This window comes from Maniola jurtina, chromosome 4, assembly GCF_905333055.1.
Source record: "Maniola jurtina chromosome 4, ilManJurt1.1, whole genome shotgun sequence".
In the NCBI taxonomy this organism is placed as follows: domain Eukaryota; kingdom Metazoa; phylum Arthropoda; class Insecta; order Lepidoptera; family Nymphalidae; genus Maniola; species Maniola jurtina.
Window position 1 is genome coordinate 9,177,659 of NC_060032.1, and position 27,270 is coordinate 9,204,928.

At 35.1% G+C, this 27,270-nt stretch overlaps 1 protein-coding gene and 1 long non-coding RNA gene across 11 annotated transcripts in view; one reads left to right on the forward strand and one right to left on the reverse strand.

Moving 5' to 3' along the window:
• LOC123864617 overlaps window positions 1-27,270 on the forward strand; it is a 63,691-nt gene that overhangs the window by 8,118 nt on the left and 28,303 nt on the right. The window contains exons 1-2 of one of the 6 annotated variants that reach the window (XM_045905197.1): window positions 5,457-5,631; window positions 16,085-16,619. The exons of 1 other annotated variant lie outside the window; for it this stretch is intronic. In XM_045905197.1, coding sequence (XP_045761153.1) covers window positions 16,303-16,619 — 317 coding nt within the window. In that variant the 5' untranslated portion in view covers window positions 5,457-5,631; window positions 16,085-16,302. Of the gene's footprint in view, window positions 1-5,456; window positions 5,632-16,082; window positions 16,620-24,102; window positions 24,315-27,270 lie in introns of those variants that run through there. 4 more of the 6 variants (XM_045905198.1, XM_045905199.1, XM_045905200.1 and 1 more) reach the window with 4 other exon arrangements.
• LOC123864627 lies at window positions 846-27,107 on the reverse strand. Of its 5 annotated transcripts, XR_006795818.1 has the most exons (4): window positions 27,096-27,107; window positions 20,125-20,139; window positions 2,698-2,701; window positions 846-1,043 (listed from the first exon to the last, which is right to left on the reverse strand). It is a non-coding gene; the product is annotated as an uncharacterized LOC123864627 (long non-coding RNA). The 5 variants fall into 5 exon arrangements; XR_006795819.1 differs by lacking the exons at window positions 2,698-2,701; window positions 20,125-20,139; window positions 27,096-27,107 and adding exons at window positions 5,875-5,880; window positions 12,906-12,916; XR_006795816.1 differs by lacking the exons at window positions 2,698-2,701; window positions 20,125-20,139; window positions 27,096-27,107 and adding exons at window positions 9,121-9,123; window positions 10,212-10,226.

Sequence of the window (27,270 nt, forward strand, 5' to 3'; positions counted from 1 at the left end):
TTTTATGGAGTCATTTAAGTAGCTGAACGTTTAGTATTAAGTTGAAATGCCAAATCCTTTTTTTTTCTATCTCTTTTCTATCTGCAATCAGTCCTTGGACTATAAACAGATTTGGGTTTTTTTTAAATCTCTTACAAATACTGAATAATAATTTATAACCCTAGTATTATTAAGTAAGTAGGTATTATAAGTAATATAGACGGGTCAATATACCATTTGAATTGGACAAATTCCAACTAAAAATCTGTGAACGTATGTGTAGGTATTAAAGGGCATGAGACGGGCCTGCCCGCGATTTTGTGACAATAGTCGAAATTAATTTCTTAAACTGGACCCTTTCAAGTAAGGATTTTTATATAAACCTGTGAGGATGATACTGCCATTGTCGCAATTAAAATACCATAAGCCTACGTTGTCGTATTAGTTTACAAAATGCGAAAAACCAAATTAAATTTGAATTTCGTGGGCAGGCCCGTCGCGTAGAACAATTTATTTTAATTTCTTTAAAAATTTTATCATTTACACTATGCTGTGTGGATTTTTTCTGTAGATCTCTTTATTATAGTATTGTCACTAAGTATACTTTTATGTACCTACAGCATTTTCATGTATCTGGTACGGTTAAAAACTTAAAACAGTTTCTTCATCTAGTCCGTACCTATAGTTCCCTTTTACACAGCATTGACGCCGCACGTTCTTTTCATAAATCTTACCGAATAGATAGTAAATATTAGGTACACAGTTTAGCCCATACACTTATTATAGAACCGGCCACACTTCACATGTTTAAAAATGTACCGTTTTTTGCAGTACAGACAACGTCTGAAAGTAGGTATGCGCTGCTATAGTTCTTACAATTCACGAAGGCGAGTGAACTTTACTTGTGGTTACATCGTATACATGGGCATTGCGTAAGTGTGCGTGCATGTTGGACCAATCAGTCGCGAGCAAGCGCTCGCAAACGCACACATTTAGTGTACCTTACTTATACCGATAGGACTTAAACACAAGCATAAGCCACTCGCCTTCGTGAATTGTAAGAACTGTACGTATTCCGTCATATTGCCTGCAAAAGAACTTTTAATGTATACAGAAATCTCCCAGCTACAGTTTATTACATTTACAAGACTATAGATTGTCCGGCATATTGTCACTTCGTCGGAACCAATTGAATGAATCAAAATTGAATTTACAGTGTTCGTTTGAACTTTGTTCGCCTATAAATCAAATCGAATCAAACTGATTGGTGCGTAATGTACATTGGCAACTTATTGGCCAAACATAACAATTTGTATTGGTAGTTTGATATAATACCTATGAGAGATCTCAATTTATCCGGTATTGTAAAGTGAGGATATTGACGTGGGCTTTGTGTTAACTTGCTGCCAATAATGATAAAAGGGAAGGTACGATGCGCAAGGTTTTTGGTTAGGTTTTTATTATTTAGTAATACCAATACTTAATAGTAACTAAATAATAGCAGTTGATAAAGGTCTTACTCCGCTTTCCTTAGGCAAAAATAACTGGCGTAAGCCCATAGTGCTTAGCACTTCGGATCGCATAGCTGTATGGAGGAGTAAGGAGTTGCATGGAAGATTCTACAAGGCCTTAACTAGGCCGGATGTAGATTCCATAGCCTCTGTATCCTGGCTACAGTTTGGGGACCTCTTTGGGGAAACCGAAGGTTTTATCTGTGCAATTATGGACGAAGTTATTAAGACTAATAATTACCGGAAACATATAATGAAAGATGGAACGCTTGACATTTGTCGTGCGTGCCATCTTCCTGGGGAATCCCTCAGACATATTGTTTCCGGTTGTTCTTATCTTGCTAACGGCGAATACTTGCACAGACATAATCAAGTAGCCAAGATAATCCATCAACAACTTGCTCTTCAGTATGGCCTTGTAGATACTGAGGTGCCGTACTATAGGTACGACCCAATGTCAGTTCTTGAAAATAGCAGTGCCCTGCTTTACTGGGATCGGTCGGTTATCACTGACAGGTATATTGTAGCCAATAGACCTGATATAGTGCTAGTTGACCGATCAGCGCGTCGAGCAATGATTGTTGATGTCACTATTCCACATGATGATAATCTAGTGAAAGCAGAAAAGGAAAAAGTATCGAAATACTTGGACCTGGCCCACGAGATTACTGCCATGTGGAGTGTTGACTCAGCGATTATTGTACCGATAGTTGTATCAGTCCACGGTCTTATTGCGAACAGTTTCGACCAACATCTTAAGAAACTGTCGCTTAACTGTTGGATCAAGGGTAAGATACAGAAGGCAGTGGTTCTTGAGACGGCACGCATTGTGAGGAGGTTCCTCACTCTGGAGCCCTGACCACTGGCGGCTGGCCAGTGGGGTACATTTTATCATATTTTTATTCAATGTTTTTTTTTTTTTTTTTTTCCGTTACTTTAGTTTTTTGTTGTTTATGTTATTTTATTTCTCTTTTGTTTCTGTTATTTATTGATTTTGTTGTTGATGTTATTTTATTTTTTGTTCTTTCTGTGTTTCTGTTATTTTTTCTGTTGTTTTTGTTATTTTATTGTTTAAAAATAGGATAAAATGTAAAAAATAAATAAATGAGAGAACTAAAAAAGTTGAAATAGTATGTATTATCTGTATTCGATAATCCATACTAACATTATAAATGCGAAACTCGAAAGTGTCTGTATGTCTATCTACCTATCTCTCCATCTGTTATCCCCGAACCTATTTTGACGAAATTGATACAGGGTTAGTTTGCGTCTTGAAAACTGACATAGGCTACTTATTATCCCGGGATATAAAAGAGTCCCTCTTCCTACAGTATTAAAAATTACTGAAAAAATCTAACGAAGTCGTGGGTACCATCGTGGGTACTTAGTAGGTACTAAATAAAATTTTATTTAGACCTCAACAAATATTTATAATATGTAACATTATTAAAAGCTAAATAAGTAAATGAATTTTTTTTGTTATAATAGTGAAATAATTGATTAATTAACATGACAAATGTAAAATAACAATAGTTAAGGCGGTTCTTAAAAATGAAAATAATTGAGTTACAAATAACAATTTATCGCTCACGTGAAAATAATTGGAAGACGTATTTGAATAATATTATAATCTATTGTTTTGTTAACAAATACATGTGGCAAGCACAGATTAGCCAACATCCAAGGTTGTGTTCGATTCCAAAGTAAAAAGTGTCGGAAATATGCAAGTGGATGGTTGTCAAACATCGGTAGGCTTAGTACGAATTTGCACGCCTCGAATACGCTAAATAGTTTTCGAGCATCGAAAGACTACAGCGTCAAAATAAAGTGAAACTTAAGTCTCATGCTACAAGGTGCGAGGTTGTCCAAACGTTTACAGACCTAGCCAAAAAATTGGCAATGCGCAGTACCACACAACAAGCGCATCTCACCCTGATGTTACAGTGTTTCGGTTCTCGAAATCTGGCAACTTTGCCGAGGTGTGAAAACTCGTACTAACATCAGTAGCTACTGATAGTGAAGGCTGTCCGCTTCTTGCCGGTTCAGTTCGCTAAATTCGTCGGTGACGGTGTACAAGGGGCCTGGGGTGGGGCGGGGACTATTTTCGTCTGGCGGCCACGTTTGGAAAATGCGCGATGACGTCACGATCCTCCACGGCGATGGCATCATCGAGCGCCCGCGACACGCACAACCGACCTGCCAAAATATCGCATCGAGCTCCCCGCGATCAACTTTATTTTGGTCATTGTTCCGATTCAGAAACTGCCTCAGCGATGTATTGATAGCTACGATGGATGATAAATGTGTGCAGGATGAGTGCACGGTACCATTTTTTTTAATACTAATAATAATAGCGTTTTTAACGTTTAGGCTACGTATAAGTAGGTAACGTGATCGTAGTTTGTACCAAGAGGCCGAAGTACATGTTAAGGAGCTCCCAGCTCCCTACAATAATCCTTAGTAATCTACGCGTTATTTGTTGAATACATTATGTAATATCACAAAAATTACATCGAAAAAATTTCGGCGTCCGCACCCGTGCAGAGAATCGCTAAAATTTTATTTTAACGAAAAATCGAAAAATGTATGTACATATTTCTCATAAAAAATTATAGTACGAGTACCTAGGTACTTCCTTAAGTAAAAATTTAAAATTAAAAAACCCCCGACATAAAAACCTCTACAAAAAATAAGTAAGTATGTTATAATATTGTATGTATGCCCCTGTAATATAAATAGTAAGGTTTTTATCGTCGCATCAGGGGACCGCTAAATGTAACAGAACAGCAATTCGAAAGTCATCTGTTGTAGAAAGAACAGTGTCTTTTATGAACAGGTAGAGAAGTGGAGACAGTCTATTTGAACCTCATTTTTATTAGTATTTATTTATTTCAATAAAAACAATTAAAAAAAATACAATTATTCATAAACGAATAATAAATTGAAGAGCATGAATCAAAGCATTGCACATTGATATTATCACTTGAAGGTCTAGAATCTAGATTCTAGAAGAGAAGTGTTGAATAACACTATAAGAAGTCCCTTGAGAATTTGTTGATAGACTATACAATTACATATAATATTAAATATCGGAAATTAATGTAGGACCGTCCATGTGATGATAACCCAGTTACCTCATCTAAAATTTTCTGAATAACTAAAATGAGTATTCATTATACACTTTGGAGTTGAGAGTAGGTAGGAATGAGAAATGGGGAAAAGAAATGTTGGGGGAATTAATATCCATCTTATTTACTTACAAGCTTAGATTTACGCTGTAGGCTTAACACAATAATTATAAGTAGGTACACACTACACAGTCACACCACATCGTATGGTAGAGTTCTAGTAGAGAATAGAGATTATACTGAAGAGTTTAGAGATGAGTTATATACTTCATGGTTGTATTGTATAGTATTGGGGAGAATGCTAAATCAAAAATAGGTACCTAGCAAGGAAGGTCTTTGACATTTAGTGGAAGAAACTTGGATCCTTACTAATTTTAATCTACGCTGAATCGCTGAGCCTCCTCCGAATCGAACGTGACTGGCTTTATTCAGTGAGGTGCCTATAACGTCTCAGTCTGATGTGAATTTGGTATACCTACCACTAGTCGCATCTTAATGTTTCTTTTATGTCTAACCGTCACTTTATCTGTTTTATTATTTTCAATAACGATAAATAATATACTAACAGGAGAGCCTCGTGTCTAATTCAACATGCGATTTAAGTTTGTACTAGATTGTTTACATACTTCATGTATATTATAGTGTACTTTAATGAGTGAAACGAAGAGATATATTATGTACCTGTTATCAGTGTCAAATCAACAATGCGCACCCCGTACCATGACCGTTTTGTGTCAATCAAGTTAGTACGCTTGAAGTGGTTTGGGTGGCGATAAGCAGCAATGCTTATTGCCGTTAGAAGTCTCGTGGTAGGAGTCGTAGGGTCGGGCATGCGCTATCGTTCGTCAGTCAGCAGTGCTGCGCGACCGCCGCCGCCGCGTGGTACAGTCGCCTTGTATTCCAATAGGAACGCTAATTTAACCGTCACGTCAGTTTATTTACAGTGACGTTGTGTGAACTATAGGTACTATCATGGTGTTACCTATGGAAGGTTGCCATTAATATGTACACAGGTGAATAAAACACGAGCCAGACCGGTGTCCTATACTCAACATTGGTCCTTGTACCTACTCCCTGAACGTTGTCGAGTATACAGGGATATGTAAATCGTAGAATCGTGTCGTGCTATGTATAACACATTTTATGGATATAATGTAAGTGTTGAACGTTGCAAACTCGACTTATATTATATTTTTGTAGCTTTAATGTTAGCAGATAATTTAAAACGAGCTTTTTATGGACATACTAGTTTCAACATATTACTTACAATGTTACATCCTCCATTATGATGTACTTAATGAACTGATTCATAGACTTATTAACTTAGTATATTGTTGAATTAATTAAGTCTATGATAGGTAGTAAAGTCAACATCATTATCGTTCTGCCGATAAATAAATTGTTATTTTCATACATTTTAGTACTGTCAAAAGTGGCTTATTATGACTCTAACAATCTTTTTTTGTATCAGTATATTAAGAAGCACCGAATTATTCATCTCTAATTTATTACTTACATATTTACGCAAGAAATGTCGTTGGCTCACATCTTCGATTTTTCATACCTATCCGTTAGCGTGGTCGCAGTTGTTTATCAGCTTTCCTATAGAATGTGTAGCGACAACTAGATAGATAATCTGACGATCTCAATAGCTCAATGTGATGAGATATATATTTAATCTTAAGATAATGATAATAGTAATTATTTTACCTAAATATTAAACCTAAAATATAATTAAAACTCAGCATTATCAAAATTTATTTTTTCCTCGTTTTAGGACTGCTGGAAGAAATCTCTCCAGTAGAGAAAAGTCGTTCTTTGTGGACGTACTTTTCATTGTACATACTTACTCGTATTATATTATATTTAGTTTTAAGTTATTGTTTCATGAATAAATAAATGTTTAGACGAAATAATACACTGTAGTAGTTAAAGAAGTCAAGGTTCAATAACTTTTAAACTTCATATTATAAATAGGTAGATACGAATACTGTCTTGTGCGGCCCACTTCTCTTGGATTTTGGTCAGCAACGGTAACTTTAATCGCGTGAAGTGCAATTGACCCATAGATGTAGAAAAGTAGGTTTATATAATGTTCTATAAACTGGCCCTAAATAAGTAAAAGCTCAAAAAGTTATTGACCGGCCTGTCCGTCGTCCGTCCGTCCGTCTGTTCGTCCGTCTGTGGCCCTTATAACTTCTGCGTTAATGTACAATACCTAAAATGTACAATAAGTAGATAATATTAGTACTTCAAATTGACAAATAATATTATGTTAATCAATGACCCTAAAGCTGAACAAGTACTAACATTATAGTCAAGTATAGTTGATACACTTGGTCTCTGCGAGAGAGAGAGAGAGAGAGAGAGAGAGAGAGAGAGAGAGAGAGAGAGTGAGGGCGCCTGCCTGATATTTCGCCTCGCAATTTTTTTTTTTTGAAAAAATTTGCATTTGCGTTGATAGATGGCGCTAATACCGACCATTTAGACTTAAGACGCAACAAGTCACAACACCAAAAACGCAAAATAAGTGAAAATCACTAGATTCTAAGTACGGAGAAGATAATGGATGTTCAAGGATACCAAAGTCAGCACTGCGGATACACTGAACACATTGAGCGTAACTTCCGACCGATGAGCAGGAGCGTTATCCTGAAGAAACAATACGCCCAATGGCGGTTTTCCACGACGTCGACTTTTTTTAGATTGTTGCATGGACTGCATAATAGGGCCTAGTAATCGTCTGTTCTTTCGGCATGTAATAATCAATAAAAAAAAAGGATTTCTTTATTGCCCCAGAACACTCAGTCCATAACTATCACGCGGCTATAACATTTCGAGGTTGCACTTAATAGTTTGCAAACTACTAACTCGCATTTTTTTGTATTGTACCTATTCTCTTTGTGGCTCTGTCACGGTAATATTATCTATACAGTATTCTAACTCGGCCGTCTCTTTGAAAAAGATACCTACAGTTGCGCGGTACGTAAACATGCGGTAGGGCTGCCCGCCTCCAGCAGTTTAATTACACTTGCCTACTTTGTGTTTCCATCTAGTTTTGTGATTGTAAATATACTTTTTTTATATAAACAAATAAAATACTTTGTGAATTGCATAGGAAATGTTCAATAAAAATGCGTGTTGTTTTTTGATTGGTAGATTTAATTAAAAAACCATGTTTATGATTGAATAACAAATCGGTCTTATACATTTGAGACCGAAAAATAATTGCGCCTCGACTGAGACGTAGGAAATTAAACGAACGTTACGAATTATTAAATTTTAAAGTTTAAAAAATCCGCATTCTAGTATAAAGCTTTTAATTAAAAATTGTTTTTGGGAAACATGGACAAGATGGAGAAAAATGAATATCTTTTAATTGGTTATAGATACCTACAGCTACTTTACAATTTATATATTTGGTTTTAAATGAAGTTCGGAATATTTTCTCCATGTTTTCTATATATTCCACAAAATCATCGCTGGGTACAATCAAAAAATTTGCGAATTAATCTTATTGTAGTCCCGGTACCTTAAATACCGACATTCTGAGCTGAAATTGTGGCTTCTTTGATCGGGTTTCACATACAACGAAAAAATCGCGCGGTTATTGTTAGAAAAACAAAACACCGCCCGTTCGTCACTGCGGCACAGTCGCGACTGTCTGCGTGTCGAGCGCCTGCCGACATCGAGGTGCGTAGGTATAGCTCGCGTTTCGTCCGTTTGTATGAAGTTGGAATACTGATACATAATATTACCGTGGCTCTGTTGAACTCAAAACTACTACTACTAAAGGTACCTTTAAGCATTGTTTTCTAGAACACAATGACTTGGGTGTTAGTCGTTCTCCAGTTTTTTTTAAATAAATAAATAACGATCTTTTATTACGTATCTACAAAGACATAGTCTTAATAACATTAGGACAATATTATGTTGTTTGGTCATGAGATAATAGAGTATGACCGTATTTAGTATTTTCAATGTTGTGGTATGGAGGTGTTCTTTTGCGTATAATATATGAATATTAGATAATATGTTGATGGATAAATCCAAAAAAACCGACTTCACACCCACATCTTGATAGTTGCAAAAAGGAGTTTTCAATGTCACCTATTTTACAATCCGCTTTGAAACTGCAATAACCATAAATGCTACTTTGTTTTCTATTTAGAGAGATTATAATGTCATGATGAATTATTTATAAGAAGTTTCCAGGTCATCGTTCGTTTCAGAGATCAAAATGGACCGCCTAGAAATCGAGAAGTAACTTACTTATAGAACTAAAAAGTTTACTTTACCATAAACGATCAAAAATTCACGCGTTTCAAAACTCAAGTTCTTATCTTATTAACTGCCGTTTTATAAATTATGTTAAAAGTTGTCTGTATGTTCGTTCGGTCGTTATCTATGAGTTTGCGCGTCATCGTTCATCCGATGGAGTTGAAATTGTTCACAGCTGTTATTGTCGACACTTGCTTGAATATTTCTGATATAGGTAGTACCTACTGGTAGATATAGTACCATCAACGTATAATAGGTGGCGCGTGAGTCGCATTGCAATTTGCAACGCATGCTGAGCATCATCCATACTTCCATACTTAATATTATAAATGCAAAAGTTTGTCTGTCTGGTCTGTCTGTTTGCTAGCTTTTCACGGCCCAGCAGTTTAACCGATTTTATTGTAATTTGGTACAGAGTTAGCTTACATTCCGGGTCGGACATAGGCTACTTTTTATCCCGGAAAATCAAAAAGTTCCCACGGGATTCATAAAGGTCCATCCATTTACCCGATTAAAAATTTGGTTCAGAGGTAGCTTGCGTGACGGAAATTTACATAGGCAACTTTTTATCCAGGAAAATCAAAGAGTTTCCGCGGTAAGTTTAAAAAACCGTAATCCATGCGGATGAAGTCACGGGCATTATCTAGTATATTATAAAAACGAAAGGTCATTGTATTTTATTGTCTCTAACTACAGGACATTCTAACGTACAAATGATATCTTTATCAAAAGAGGACTAAGTAGTTATTGCCAGGATGTCTTGAACCCATTCTAGATGAGAACACAATCGATACGCTGAGTCGTTTGACCTCAGTCTATTGTCCAACAACTGACATGACTTCTCATAACCTCGTGTGAATAGGTAGGTAGGAATCGCCGGTTATTCCACAATCGCTCCAAGCGAAGTACTGAACTTGTTCTGGCTACAAAAGCAACAGCTTAGCAACGCGGCGGACTTGTAGAGATCGTACCACAGTTCACAAATCGCACGGTCAAAGACATTTAGTTGCCGTTACGTATACGATTTGTTTCTTTAGCGTTTTTTGTTACTATTTTTCTAAGTATTTTTTACTAGTTGAAGCCCCCGAATTCGTTCCCCTGAATAGGTTTTTAAAAATCCCGTGGCAACTCATTGATATTAGCAGGATTGTAAGTGTCCCTAGTCTACTTATTATATTTTGCATTTTTTTTTCTACAGGTTTTTATTACGGTCGCTCGTAAATCTAGAATAAATATAGTAAATTGGTGCCAAAAATGTGTTCTGCCAAAGCATCTGACTAAGCATGTTTATTAATACGTCAAGGATAAAAACTAACTTAAGTACTTAGGAACTATTTTAAACCCTATGATAAAAAATAAATATAATATGTACCACGCAAAGTAAATCATGGCTTTAGATTTAAAAATCAAGAATTGCGTACGCATTTTTTTATGTAATTTATTGTATTTAGTATGAATTGTTTTTTAATTTTTGCGCACCATTTAAATACCACTTCATATTGTCAATTGCTATAATTACAAGGAGAAGTTAAAATTATTTACTTATTAGCGGTTATAAGTAGTCGTAGTAATACATACAATACATGATTCCCGTCCCTTACTTCAAATGTTAGTGCGTTGCATACTTTATTCTTTAGAATCTAGTAAGTAGGTAGCTATGTAGTTACATACATAGGCTTTTAACCATCTAAACATCGATACCTTTGTTACATAAGTACATTAATGCACGACTTTGATTACCATATCCTCGTTCATGACCTTTAATAAATAATAATAAGATGAGAGCATGATCTAGATAAAATCATGCGCAATCATCAAACAAAAAGAATTTCCATAATTTATAAACAATCTACCTTTATCCAATATAATGTTATTGTTATTCATTGATAATTGGAGTCATTTTACGGTGCAGTGCAAATTCTAATACATTTGCAGTGTGGAATTGCTCATATTTCAATTATTGCTACTTAAAACTCAACTGTATTTGATTGATTAATTATTATTATCGTTGTTACTTATTAGTGATAGACAATGATATGTGAATAGGTATATTGTACATGAGCAGGTAATGTGCGCTCAGTCGTATGGATAGGAACATTTTTCTCCGGACTGTTGTCATGTCTAAGGTGCCTGCTCTTGGGAACCACTTGAAATCATTGGAAATAATTATAATATAATGCTTACAAAATGAGAACTCACTCGACATTTTAACCTTATGTGTCAACTGTAATATCAAAAGTACGATGTATTCCTTATTTCTAAGGTGAACCGTACTTTTGACATGACTACAACTGAATTTTGGCAGAACAGTGGTTAGCGCTGTGGTCTTATAGTTGAAGGATCTTTGACAATTCCCAGCAGAGACAATTTAGGAATTCATAATTTCTAAATTTTCTCTGATCTGGTGGGAGGATGCGCCTGATGTTGCTAGTTTCCTCAGCCTACTGGCAAAGTTTATAGCTGCCCTAGCAATTTAGCGTTGGGGACTCGGTACGATGTCGTGAAGAAATTGGAAACCTAAACAGTTTTATTAAACCATCCATTTCATTAATTTCCATCTTAGACTGCATCATCACTTACCACCAGGTGAGATCGCAGTCAAGAGCTTGTAGGTCTAATTGAATATCACATCGACCTTTAAAATATCAAAACAACATTAATATTTAGTTTGTACGAGAAAGATAAATCGCTGCATCTTGTTTTCACTCTGTTTCCAGGCCATTTGGCGTAGAGCAGTTTTTAATTTGTTTTACTTACGAAGTTAATATGATTATTCAGTAGAGAAACTGGGACCCGACGCCCACTATGGTCGTCGGCCAGCGACACCGCAGCGCATCCGTCCCGCAGTGATTGATAAACCAATTTGACATCATTGTCGTGGGAAATGTGCGACACGCTCATCTTTCGCTGCAAGAAAATAGAAATTTCTTTTGTTCTATCATATTTATCCCGATATTAAGTATATTTAAAAGTTTAAGGACAAAAATATATTACTTACCGCTACATACATACACACATTACATATATATACATAAATTATACCTAGTTACTTACGTATATTTCTCGTCAATGTACATACGTAAATACTTTTTTACTGTACCAAAGTATAAAGAAAATACGTAGGTACTTTAAATATGAATGTCTTCATTAGAAGCTTATGACACCATCGCATCTTCGTTATGCAATGTACAATATAACGTCACCTAAAATCTTTTAAAAGAAAATTAGCGTACTTATGATCATACTGAAATGCTAATTTTCTTGCAAAAAGCAAAGGACTTATAAAAGGCATTTAGAGGCTAAGATAACTTAGACGTAAAGGATAGAGGTACATATAAGCAAATTATTCTAGGTTAGCTGGTTAGCATGATTTAATCGCTAATGAAATATTTTATATGATAATGAAAATGAGAAACAAGGCGACTTATAGTCCTATCACATTTAAAAGTACATTACATTCAAAATTTTTAATATCTTTAACTCAAAATAATGCTTACACTGCAGCTACTGTGTGGGCTCATGTGAAACTGAAAACCTAAAATACACGCCATAAGATTTCGCTTTTGAAATTTAAAAGATTTTTTCCATAAGACTCGGTAGCAAAGGTTTTCACTTCATGTCGCCACACATAACTATGAACATATACTTCCTAGTTAGTATTGGTATACTACTGCCTTTATTCGTATACGTTAGAGTAATCCCACTCTATTATTATTAAATACACAAAATGTTTATCAGAAGTGATCATGATAGGTCTACTTCAAGATATCAAGTTGATAATAATGTCTTCATTATTGTTATTATCAACTTAAAATGTAGAATTAACTGGTCATATTGTGTAACAGAAAGCAATTAGAACAATTACTATTAGTTAACTAAACATGAAATCGAGTAACTGACGATCATCATAGTTAATTACAGCCCAGATGTACTGTGGGCGACGCAGCACGGCCTTGATCTGGTGATACTGGTTTCGCTAGAGTATGCTTATTGCCTGTTAAATAACTGCTAATACCACGGTATTACTTGTTTCCTACAATTACAAGCTTATACATTATGCTTAGCTATTTACTGAATGCAGACTATATACTATATTATAATTCAATATACTGTTCGTACTAACAAGATGCATGCAACTAAAGACCAGTTGTATATCACTCGATTAGAGTTGACTTTGACCGTTAATAAAAGGAAAATGGATAGAAAGTCAGGGTTTGTTTATGTTGGATCAAAACTTTACTTTTAAGCTGAATGATGTACTCGTAGGTATGTATACTGACTTATGCAATCTACTGCTCTTTTTCGTGTTAAAAGTTTAACAGTTATTGTAACGTAACTTTAACCGCCGGAACTGGCTCTTAGTCAGCGTCACTTACTACAGTAAACACTTCTATTGCATAGCATCTAGGAACATTCTTTAATCATAGCAAGATTCTGTAAGTCACAACACTTACTTACTGTGAAAATAGGCAGGATATATTTATTTTGCAGTTTTCTTCTGAATCTCTCAACTTAGTGGTGATGATATGGTGTGATGATGATGAATTTAGCATGGCGTGCACTAGTATGATGACAGTAAAAAAAATACATGACGATTTCAATGTTGAACCGATATTATCACTTCTAAAACTTTTAGTTGTACCGATTAAATCAAGGTAACTCATCGCTCTACGTTGCTCAGCGCATTAAAAACTGATGATCTTAAATTAAATTAACATAATAAATAAGTACATGACAGAATCTATAATAAGCTTTATTAACTGTAGCCGAACAATATGTGGTGGCAATGATGCGAAGTTGTCGGGTTTGCGACGTGGGCGTTGATAAATTGTTCTGTTGCACTAACATCTATGTCTATATTCTTTGTTTCACCACTGGCAATTATTTTGTTAAACTCTATCGTTTGATGAACCTCATTCCTTTGCAGCCTTTGCAATTAGGCATTGTAAGGTCTACATCTCCTGAGTCCTGAGGATGCTCCGGTGTCTGGGCGAAATGTACTTCGAGTGGGTTGTCTGGTTTAGTGGTTTATCGCAAATTAAACTTTTGGTTCCTTGAACCTCATTCCCTTTTACAATAAGCTTTATTAACTATAGCCTAAAAATATGGTGACAATGATGCGGTTGTCAGGTTTGCGAAGTGGGCGTTGATGAATTGTTCTGCTGCACTTACATCTATTTTATATTCTTATTTTGTTAATCTCTATCTGTTGATAAATCTCACTCCCTTTTACGACGAAAGTAATCCTAATGATAGTATCTAATTAAATTTATTGTAGGTAATGTATGTGTGTCCTATATTTTCTACGATAGTTCAAAATACGAATTTGTATATAATTTAGATAGACGTAGCGTATCTGCAATTTGTTTTGTTTATCAAGTGATCACTATCGTGAACGAAAACTTCCTGAAAAACCTGCATGCCTCAGAGCTCTTCATGATGGTATCAAAAATGTCAAATCTGTCAAGCTGCACTTGGCCAGAATAAATGATTGCCTAAATCTTTCAAATTCTGAGAGGAGTCCCGTCGTCAGTAATGAATGATGATGAATCGTGTAGTTTTACAAAATTGAATATGGCTCATCGAAACAAAAATTTGCCTTACAACTTATTTAAATTCTAATACGTCATTTTAAAATTCGGATCATCCAATTTAAGAGGTGCTGCCTCATTTACCGTACAGACAGTCGTGAATAGTGAGTACAGTCAGCAATTTTTGCTACAAATTATACATGACGAAGAATTAAATGCTATTTATTGTCTTGTAAGCGTAAGTAATGAGTAAAGAAGAGCGAAGGCCTTGTTGAACGTCTAATGAACTCCATACCTCCCTTTCGCTTGGTTTAAGTCACGAAGTGTTGCCATGTTTCACGCTTTGTTGTTCTACAATTTTCTATGAACCGTTTAGTCAATAGCTACTTACTCGTAGTATCTGCTACCTGCTAGTAGGTACTAGGGCTAAGAGGCTTGCAGTGCTTGCTAAACTTCTGCTAAAGTTCAATTGGACGACTGTACTGTATGTGTCTAGATAACAAATCCGAAAGATAGATTTAAAGTTTTAGTTTCTACAGACTTCAATACTTGTCCTTTCATTTTTTAGCATTTTTTTCATGTGGTCGTTCCCCAACTAGGTGATGGCAAATACGTCTGACCCCAAATGTACACTTAATGGCGACAGAAGTTCCTGGAGGGAGATCGTAAAAGCCGCAGTAAACTATTACCCCTATCCATGATCACCCTGCCAAGTGTGAACGAATGAGAAGAATTTTAGGTTCCAATGTTTGAGTATCGGTTGCATTCTGAGGATTTCATCTGGCAATACCATATAAATCCGTGTGGTGGAAGGGGCTTGGCCGCGCAGGCGACAGGCAACGGTGGGAGGCAGTCGAGTCTCCGACGGTGATGTAAGAGCGGTTGGCTTCGAGGTGATGTCAGCGCGCCTACACCTCGCCCCCGCTCCCCTCTGCTGACCGCAACCGCCCGCGCCCTCTAAAGCCTTCCGTAAATCTATATGAAAATATTACTTACCTATTAAGAATTTATAAACCTGTTTTGCTGATCAAATGTCATTCTTTCCTACACACCGCATTTAGTTAGCCATTAGTTTTATATATCGTTGGATAGAAGCAGGCGTTACTTTGCGGAAGTCCATGATACACAAGGAACATAATTCCTCAAAATAGACAAATCGAAATAAGGGTCAATATTTATTAATACACGAGATATTCGTAAACATCGTTGTCCCTAAACTGCATCAAATACTTATTTCATTTTTGATTTAAGACACACATTATAAATTATTACCATCAATAATCTACATCCATACTTGAATAAAGTATGGATGTAAATTGCAAAGTTAGCAGTAAAATTAAAATGTATTTCAAATATAAGTTGTAACTTGTAAGTAATCGAGCCCAATTATTACTGCAATGCGGTTGGCGGAGCGCTCCGCCAAGTACCTACTTAGATCATATTATGTATCTAATATTATTTACTTAAATATATTTAACAAGCTTTTTTTATTAAAGGAATCGATGCTTTAATTTCATTTTAATAATTTAATCTAATAGCGTACATGTGTGTACAATGTACATAGCACGAAAATGATTATCTGGAACGTGAATATCGTCTCTTATTCACCTGTGTACTTGCTCTCAAGTCTCACCTTAAGTATACAAAAATATAGTAAAATAGAATGAATATGAAAATGTTTGACATTGTGTTAATAACTGGTAAAAGCAGTATACGAAAATCAGTGGTTTTTAAAATTTCGTGAGGAAGACACGTGGAACTGCCATGATCCTGAAAAGGTAACGCGTAATTTACCATTAAAAGTGTAGTGCGGTTAAAAACAATGGATTCGAATATACACTGATTCAAGTGAAGACATTTTATGTCTTAAAAATGGAGGGTGCCATATTGAGCACCCAGAGTAATAATAGATTCCGCACGCACTTGAAGAATGCGGCAACGGTTCTGTGCGCACGGGCTTTCCCTAAGGCTAAATGCAGTGAACAATCAGCTAGTACTTCAAAACATCACACCTATCCACGTACTACTCCGCCCAAGAGAGCATCTATTCCGTGCAGAATGGAACCCTTTATGTGCGAAGTGCCCCAGGCGACGACGTTCAAGCAAGCTGAAGCTGTACAGAGTGATGTCATCCCGCCAACGACCAGTAACATGAATGGCGTAGTCAAGTTGAAAAGCGCACTAGCGAGGTAAGTGATACAAAAATTCTATTCCGTGTGTTTGCATTTTAACTACATAATATATTTTGTAGCAAATTATCCTTCAATATAAAATCCTAGAATCTAGATTGCTAATTATTCGATATAGAATGTAGCTCTTGTTCATCCGAATTGCTAATTATTATTGTAAAAACTTAATACAAAAAATGATTCAAATAATTTTTTCTGGTGTTTCGACCTGACATTCATTGTTTCATATAGTATAGTACCTACCTACGCGCTATACATAAGTTATCATAGCGCTATAAATTCGACATAATGTTTTCATACAAAAATTATCTATGCGGTATATTATAATGTTAAAAACACGTCCAAAAAATCATTTCCAATCGCATTACATATACCATTGAATATAAATTGTGTCAATTAGTGTCTGTGTAAGCTCTTGAGAATCAAAGTTTGATAAACATCTGAAAATGTTGATCATATTCATCCGCAGTCGTATTTAACTTTTAACAAACTTCAATCATTTAAATTGCCTAAATAATTATATGAAAGTGACATTATTACTGACCAAATTACAGTAGGTACCAGATATAATGATTTTAATCATGGCTCTTTTGGCGTAGGATGGTATAAATGAAGTAGGTACTTATTATATTTAATACCTACTCGATACTAGATAACCCGCGACTTTATCCCGCGTGGATAGGTTTTTGCTGTGCTAACTTTTTGGGTTTTCGGGATTAAATGAAGCCTATGATCGTCTCCGGGATGCGAGCTATCTCTGTACCAATCGTCAAAATCGACGATTAAAACTTTGAAAAATCCGTGGGAGCTGTTTCAATTGCCGAGATAAAAATAGCCTGCCCGTCCTTGCGTCCTCGTATAACAAACTATCTCTGAATCCGTCAAAATATGTTAAATTGATGGACTTTGATAAGCTTGCTGACAGACAGACAGACACACTTTCGCATTAATAATATTATTACTACCTACCCATATTATATTATTAATGCGAAAGTGTTTGTTTGTTTGTCCTTCCATCACGTTGCAACAACAGATCAACTTGATTATTTTCATGGGTATAGTTAAAGATTCGGAGAGTGACATCACATTGGCTACTTTTATCCCGGAAAATCAAAAAGTTCCCACAGGGTTTAAAAAATCATACATCTACGCAGACAAAGTCGCGGGTATCAGCTAGTATTAATTTTATTATTATATTTATTATTAGTGATGGATATATTATGTATTTTAATCTGTCATCATCTCGTTGTAAGTATGTATTCGAAAATGAATGTCGGCACACATTGCGGTTGGGTCAACAACATGAACATGACATCATGGTGGCTTGTTTACACCGCGGGACAGAGGTGATGTCGCTAATTACGCACTCCGTTTTTAACCCCCGACCCAAAAAGAGGGGTGTTATAAGTTTGACGTGTGTATCTGTGTATCTGTGTATCTGTGTATCTGTCTGTGGCATCGTAGCGCCTAAACGAATGAACCGATTTTAATTTAGTTTTTTTTGTTTGAAAGGTGGCTTGATCGAGAGTGTTCTTAGCTATAATCCAAAAAAATTGGTTCAGCCGTTTAAGAGTTATCAGCTCTTTTCTAGTTTTCTTGTAGAAAAGAAGGTTAGATAACCGTTAGGTTCTTAATATTAAGTCAATTGACAAATGTCAAGCTGTCATGATGGACGTTGCCTAGATATACGTTATTATTTATTTGAAAATGATGTTTTGGAAAACTCAAATACTTTGGATCGTCGGGGGTGTTATAAATTTTTAATTTACACTTGTTATAATACTATATTTATTCGCCCTGCAAAATGTTTGAACTTAAATGTATTCGTGATTATCAGTTTGTATTTCAAAATCAAAAATATCTTTGTTTGGAATAATTTCAATTTGAATAAAAATTAGCAAGGGTAGTAACTAAAAACTTGCTGGCATATACCATCGCCCACCTCAGTCTTATAATAACACATAATAATATTAATATTATACGTAAGACTAACATGCAATCACAAAAATAAAATAAAATGTATGTAATTATACCTATGTGTGTGTGTGTGTGCGTGTGTAATTGCGTGTGTGATTGTGTGCGTGTGATTGTTACGTGTATGAATTTGTTTGTCGATTTTTTTTAATATCATCATTTTCAGTTTTCATTATTTCGAAACTAATTTCAATTACTTTTATTGGATAAAATATTGCCATACTAGTTGCGAGCATAAAATCAAATGAAAGAAAATTATTCCAAAAAATAATATCGTGCAAAAAATACGAATTCATCAGCAATCAATCATACTCTGACTTGATAATGTTGATAAAACTGCATCAACGAAATAATATGATGTATGAACTTTGAAATTGAAATGATATTGCTGTATGTTCTTCACATAATAAAATAATATCGTTTTGAAGGGTAAACTAATGCAAAGTGAGTACATACTCATGTAATTCTGAATTGATTAAATGTCAGTTATTTATGCAGTATTTAGTATGAATAAATAATACCGTAGTATTTTGTGTACGCGGATGGAAATTATATCAGTAGGTAATCTTTAAAATATGTAGTTTTCCAGGTTATAGACTGGAAAGGTCAGCTTATTTGATAAATGTTGGTAGATAAAAATAATACAAGCCACAATTTACTGTATGGATGTGAAGTCATAGCTCATATTAATGTCTCCAGTTTCTACTTCCTTGGATATTATATCGCCGCGCATTATAAACGATTCCGATCACAATGCCTTGTTTCTTATTTCAAATTGACCAATGTTACAATTATATTAGCAGAGCGACGGTTTCTTGTTTTATGTAGTGTAGAAAGTTTTCATACATTTTTAACCCCCGACCCAAAAAGAGGGGTGTTATAAGTTTGACGTGTGTATCTGTGTGTCTGTGTATCTGTGTGTCTGTGTATCTGTGTGTCTGTGTATCTGTGTATCTGTGTATCTGTCTGTGGCATCGTAGCGCCTAAACGAATAAACCGATTTTAATTTAGTTTTTTTTTGTTTGAAAGGTAAGGATCGAGAGTGTTCTTAGCTATAATCCAAAAAAATTGGTTCAGCCGTTTAAAAGTTATCAGCTATTTTCTAGTTTTCTTGTAGAAAAGAAGGTTAGATAACCCTTAGGTTCATAATATTCAAGTGTCAATTGACAAATGTCAAGCTGTCAAGATGGACGTTGCCTAGATATACATAATTATTTATTTGAAAATGATTTGTCGGGGGTGTTGAAAATTTTTAATTTACACTTGTAAAAGTTTTATAGTCAATGATCGTTCATCAATTTTATAACTAAGAATTATTTTTATTTAATTTTATTGAAAAAGCGAACAAAACGAGTTGTAAAGTTTTAACTATAAAGTGTCTATATATAAGAACAGTACGAGTATATATTTGGAACAAAGTAACGATCTCTAATTATAGGTGAGCTCAAAACAATTGTGCATTAAACAAGATGACATATTTGTAAAATGTAAGTTTAAAAAGTACAATAATAAAATATAGAAAATGGTTTACAGACAAAAATACTAACTAAAAATTGAAATAAAACCAACTGATACACAATACGATAAGATACAGGTGGCACATAATATTATATGAGCAACAGGATTGTAGAAAAAAGTACTCACTTAGGGCAAAAGGGCTTTGGTATCCTATTTATCGTATTACTATTGAACACCGACTACTTATTGTCTATTGAAGATTTCATTGATATTGAGTACTGACTGCACTTGTCAGTGCCAAAACAAAATACCGTAATACGTTTGAAACATGACATCATGACGGCCGCTTCAAATATTTCTTCGAAAACTAATATAGGGGTACCGTTATCCCCCGACATGAAACATGCTTGTTTATCATCGGGTGAGCAGGCTGCAGGTTGTCGTAAGTCGTAATGTACCTAATGCTCGCTTATTATGGTCCCTTAATAAAAGCCTTTTATAGTTTCGTCATGCGTGTTGGTCCGGGCTGTTCGTCCTTATGTCACTACAAACAAATTATTAAGAGCTGTAATGTTAAAATTAGGCTCAGTTCTATAAACTTGCTACCACTTCGTAGAATTTATGGGTACCTATATCCAGATTTCGAAAAAAAAAAATTGCAAGCCACTCACCTCCTGAACATGAAAAGTGAGACGAAAAATATCAGCCTGACTAAAGTAAATGTCTGAAGTAAATCTGAAAACTCATTATTATCTAAGCCGTGAAGGACGGACTTTATCTTGTGTTTGTTGAGATTTTGTTGATTTGCTGTGAGCAGAGAGAGTTTCTTTGTTTGTCGGGTATAGACATTTTTATAATAATATAACCTGCAAGACTACGACACTTGGAACAACGCGAAGAAGAGTCAACGTACTAAATGTCTCCTTGAGTCGCCTAAACCATTAAATTTTATACACTTGGCACAGCCAAATTTTTTTGTTTCCTTTTGTAATCTTATAATCTTCATACGTACTCCAGTCGTGTACATCTCTCTTCTCTTTAAGGTCTTTACTCTTTATGGTACATACGGTAGTTGTTGCCTATGTAGAGCAATTTTTAAGAACTTTAATTCTTTGCAGTTACCTTGTTAGGTATCTTATAACTTATAAGCGTCGAAACACGAAATCGAATCTACTTAATTAAACGCGAATGGAGTAAATGTACTCGCTAGTGTATATTTATTTATAATACGTTTGTAGTGTGCAAGTGAGAAGACGAAAACATATTATGTTCTCTCTCGCACACCATGATGTCATGGTATATTTTTACAGACGCTCGCCTGGCTGGGTCGCACGCGTGGTTGTAACTCGTAGTGTTTGTAGTCTTTGCTCTTACACGACATTGCTATTGGTTTTGCGGCTTCCCTAATTAAAATTGAAAATCACTAGCCATCAGACCGTGAGGCATCCGGAAGGAATTTCGACCAGATGGTGTGCAGAGGTGTAGATCTCTACATAGCTATCTAGTCGAATTTCCACTCTCGTACAAAACGATTCGCTTCTGCTAGAATATGCAATGCCCTTCCGGCTTCCGTTTTCCCCGCCAGCTATTGATAGGTTCAAAAGAAGAATGAATAGGTACCTTTTAGGCGGGCGCGCTCTGACTTAGGCCGCATCATCATGTTGCAGTGAAAAATTTGCAGTCAAGCGTAAGCCTATACTTACTGTTAGCCGAGCGGTTTGTCTGTGAATTACTTCAACTTTAGCTAATGAGGGGTTTTGGCATGCTCTCAATTTTATTGGATCGCTCGATCAATGATGTAATCTGATTCTATCTCGTATAATGGCGCCCACACACCATTAGTAGATACGAGTATATCTCCCAAGTGTGATCTTTTGAGTCTTTTGAGGATTGATCGAATTTAATAAGCAGTTCGTCCAATGTCTGCTTGCCACGCAAACTGATTTCAGTTATATAATAGGTATGTGACCCCACACGATCAGGTTTGCTGTTTGCAAACAGCATTAAAAGCATTCAAGTCTTGCGAATTGGAAGATATACTTGATGATGTGTAAGCCTACCTTAATCATTTGTTTTCATTCACACTATTTAACAAAATCATTATGTCATGTTTTGAGTAGGTAATTTATAATTATCCTAATTAAGTATAAGTAAATAGGTATTGACAATTGTCATGCAACTTGCAAGGTATTATGGGTATTTTTAAATAGTTTGATGTCAAACAAGTATGATTTTTAAATAGTTAACTTTGTTTATTTTTTTAATCGCTCTAGTTATTTGAGTAAAAAATGAATTTTTAGGTGTGATAAGTCTTATCCAATTTACTTTTATTATAAATTTATTGTTAGGTATAATTAATTATTAATTAATTATTAATTAATTATATTTATTTTTATTCACTAAGCTTCTATTTAGATTGTACTTAAAAAAAAATAGAAGCTCAAATTTTTTGTGCAAAAAGTGATTTTTAACCGTCTTAATAAGTCTTATATATGAGCAAAAGGTGTGTAGATATAGGGGTTTTATTGTAGCTCGAAGTTATTCAAAGTAATACCTACGAGTATCTATAACTATGTTGATTGATATACCCCATACATAGGGAAGCACCTAAATGAAATACTTAGGGTATTTTATTGCACAATTCGCATTAAAAAGTAATGACCGAATAGTTACAAGTTTTATCAAATGCACGATCATCACGACTCGATGTATGGTCAATGGCCTGCATTGGCAGAATTTATATAAATAGATTCTCAAGGTTTCCAGAATACGTAGTTCCCACAGTAGGTACCTACGTAGAAAAAGGTCAAAATGGTTTCTACGGAAACCATCGATTATACTGATTGATGATTAATTGCAGTTTTGTTGCAACTCATATTTTTACACAAAAAAAAAAACCTGCTTCATATTTTGTACTCTTATCTAAATTTAAAGTAAATTACATCTATAAACTATTTTGATTTGTGTGTAATATACATACAAATCAAAATGATACATTTTTTTGTCAAATGTCATGTCATTTTTTACATTTGGACATGATCTAATAACGTAGATAATGTAATGCGCAAAACTGTTCGCCAAGTTCTCTCATAAGATCGCCCGATAAAGGAGTCGAGCGATGACTCTACCCTGATTGAATTACTGCCTCACTGACCTCATCAGTCATTTTTACGTTCTTAATAATCACCGAACAATGACGGCTTGTTCTCTTTGTTCTCGGCTTATAGGATTATCCAGGTTACCAATAAATTGCAGTTAACGAGCATTTAATAGATTAAGGGGCACACGACGTTTATTTTTTAAGAGTAGGTACTCTCTACGCTAGGTTCAAGGCGTGTATAGAGTTATTTCGATCTGCATTTACGAGTGAAACGTATACTCAAGTGTGAGATGCACAGTGTTTTGGTAACGTTGATCAACGTTTTATAACTTATTATATAACTAACTCAGTTTATCCAGATAAAAAGCAGCCTAGGCCGTCTCCGGGATGCAAGCTGTCTCCGTATTAGATGGTGAAAAGATAAATAGATAGTACGATAGAACCATAAAAAACTGGTCAAGTGCGTGTCAGAATTATACGCTGCATATAAGGTACGGTTCCGTAGCCTTGCTACTTAGTTGCTGAAAACTTTGTCGGTCATTACTTCTCAAACGGAAGTTTTCATTGAAAAACTGTCTATAAAGCCTAATATTTAATGATTTTAAAATATCAATTTAATGAAGTATCTATTTCTATAGGGTAGAGGGTATAAAACAATTTTTTTTTCGACTCTCACATTCCGCTTTCAAATCTGAATAAAAATTTTCTTTTTTTTCCAAAATTTTTGGGGTTATAAAATACGAATAACACTTTCGGCTTTAGCTCATCGACAACGATGCATCGCACGCGGTTTGATAAAGAATTGCCTTTTTCTTAAGGCATAAAAGCTAAGCGTTAATTTTTCGCTGCCGCGTGCCAATGCGTTAGTGTGTTAAAGGCATAAGTGACGCTCGTGTTCTTATCTCGCGGGTCAAGAACGAACGCCCTGTCACAATCGCGTCATTCTCTATCGACTGACAAATCCACTTGAAACTATCAATTTGTCGATATCAAGTCAAGACTTCAGTCTTGTTATTTTATATTATTTACCACAAAGTTATGACCGTTTTAAAAAGATTTATTATTATAATAATGTGTTACAAATGTGTCCTAGCTAGGATTCAATTTTTGACTGAGAATCAATGTGATTGTGGTTTACTGTCATCTGCTATCAATTTTGTTCCGTAAGTCTTGAGGATTAACTATGATAGAACCTAGCCTAAGTAAACTTTCTTCAAAAACTCAACAAATTGACACTTTTGCTGAGTGACCTTACAAATTCATATGAGTAAATAATAAGTGCGTCGAAGGAACTTACCAAAAGATTAATACAGAAACAAACAATGCAACGTAGCGGCGAAATATCTTTTAAGTTCTTTGGTAAGGTTAAATTTCAATGTACATATATACTTACAACAATACAAAAACTATTGTAGATCGTGCCAAAGTAACACCAGGCAACAGTTAGTTTCACATAAACAATTTTTTTTTTTTAAACGTAATACGAAGGTAGTAATTTTAGTGAGGCCGTCACCTTGGTATTGTTTTTCTCTATCTTCTCTAGATATAGAGCAAAACAATAATAAATAACAAGCTCTACATTTGGTTCGGTTTAAAATATTTACACACATACCAACCTATTCTCGACATTATGACCGTTATTCGAAGGCAAGGCATCATTATATCATCCAAATAAAAAATGTACATTTATATGGTGGTATAGGTAATTTAAAAATTCAAACATGCATGTCTGTAACATTTGTGAGTCACTGTAATAGATCCTACCTTATTCTAGAACTACAATTATTTCACGGATTCATAAACTACCTCGTCATTATATTCGTCATGAACCTCGAAGACTGTCAGTATATGTTCATGTAATTGTTCGTTTAGGTACTACTGCGATTATTATCTCGGTAGTTGATTTTTATCCTTAAACATTTAGAAAGAAATTTTCTTTATTATTAGAAGGTATATCATATTATTGATTTTATATAATTTCAAAATTCAAAAATTTGTACCAAATTCATAAACACATTATTATGACACACATGGCACAACACATAAATGAACATCAGCAATTGTTGTGAATTATAATAATTTTAAAACAAGTGTAAATTAAAAATTTATAACACCCCCGACAAGTGAAGGTTACAGTAACTAGAAAAGACCGAAAAGACCTGATAACTTTCAAACGGCTGAACCGATTTTCTTGGACTATTCCGCGCCTACGATCCAAAGTATCAGAGTTTTCCAAAACATCATTTTCAAATAAATAATTATGTATCAAGGCAACGTCCATCTTGACAGCTTGACATTTGTCAATTGACATAATATTATGAACCTAACGGTTATGTAACCTTCTTTTCTACAAGAAAACTAGAAAAGAGCTGATAACTCTTAAACGGCTGCACCAATTTTTTTGGATTATAGCTAAGAACACTCTCGATCAAGCCACCTTTCAAACAAAAAAAACTAAATTAAAATCGGTTCATTCGTTTAGGCGCTACGATGCCACAGACAGATACACAGATACACAGACACACAGATACACAGACACACAGATACACACGTCAAACTTATAACACCCCTCTTTTTGGGTCGGGGGTTAATGATTAGTTTTATCAATTTTATCTACAGTTAGCAATGACGACATTCCTAACGAATGTCGAAATATCCGATGCACCTACTTATAACTTCATGACGTATCTATTTATTTATTTACATATTTATGTTTCACCTCTAATATGTTTCGTGTTAAGCACCTAACAGTTCATATCCAGTTCGAAGTTTTTTCGTCTCAATATGAATTGACTACCTTTTGCCTGCGGTTTCGTCCGCGGTAGGTACATATTAGATATAATATGTAGGTGCGTGGAATAGAATAGCTATAAATAATAATTTATGTTAGGTATTTCTGGATAAAGTAGCTTTATTGTGCCGAGATTTCTGAACCGATTTACGTATTTTTTTTAATTGATAGGGAAACTTTGCGACTTTATCCCCTGATTCTGTAAGGAATTGATTCATTTATTTCTAAATCAATCATGATGATCCTACGGGATTTTTAAAGAATTCAAATTTTCTTACGAAATTTGGTACAGAGATACTTTGCATTCCGGAGACGGGTGGCTACGGATGGGCTACTTTTGTCTTGGAAAATCAAAAGTTACCACGGGATTTTTAAAACCTAAATCCAAGCGGGCGATGCCGCGGGCACCATCTAGTTTACAATAATAGTCGTCTCGCTCACTCGACCTCGACTATTTGCTTAGTCTGCGTTAACAGGTAATAGTCATAATAACACTCATAATATAGCCTACCTAATTGAAATATGATACCCATGTGTATAATTCTTAAACAATGTCTAGACTTTCGACATTTAATGCTTACCGTTCCTATATTATAAATTGGCATTACATCATACATCAGTCAGCTATCTGACTCAGCTGCAATTAAGAATGTATATTTTGACGTCAGAACGTGGTGCAGCAGTAAAACTAACTGCTTTTCCTGGGCTTTTAATAGCTATGGCCTATGACATTAAAATCGTATGTAGGTACACAATGTTTTAGGAGCATTGGATTAAATTTATGGATCGGCTATTCCGAAGAAAATTCGTGTATAATATGATGTATCGAAGCAGGTGTTACTTTGCGGAAGTCCGCCATGATGCCCTGTAGGTACACCAGGGAATCACAAGCTTAATTTGCTACTATCCGTTGTAACAGACAAATCTGTATAGTGCAACGGTTCAAGCTGTTTGGCATGCAGATAACTACATATTATAACGTAAACATCAGCTTAGAAAGGATTTTTGAGAATTCAACCCCTGAGGGGACATGGATTTGAAATTTGTGTAGCCCGCGCGGGCGAAATTGCGGGCATAAGCTAGTCTAAATATACGAGAGGAAAAGGTGACTGACTGACTGATCTATCAACGCACATCTCCAATAGACGGATACTAAAGGCATGCAGATAAGAGCTATTATGACGTAGACATCTGCTAATAAAGGATTTTTAAAAATTCAACCCCTAAGTGGGTTTGAAAAATAGGGGTTTGAAGTTTGTGTACTCTACGCAGACGAAGTCGCGGGCATAAGCTAATCTGAATGAATACTATCGCTCACGATGGTTTAA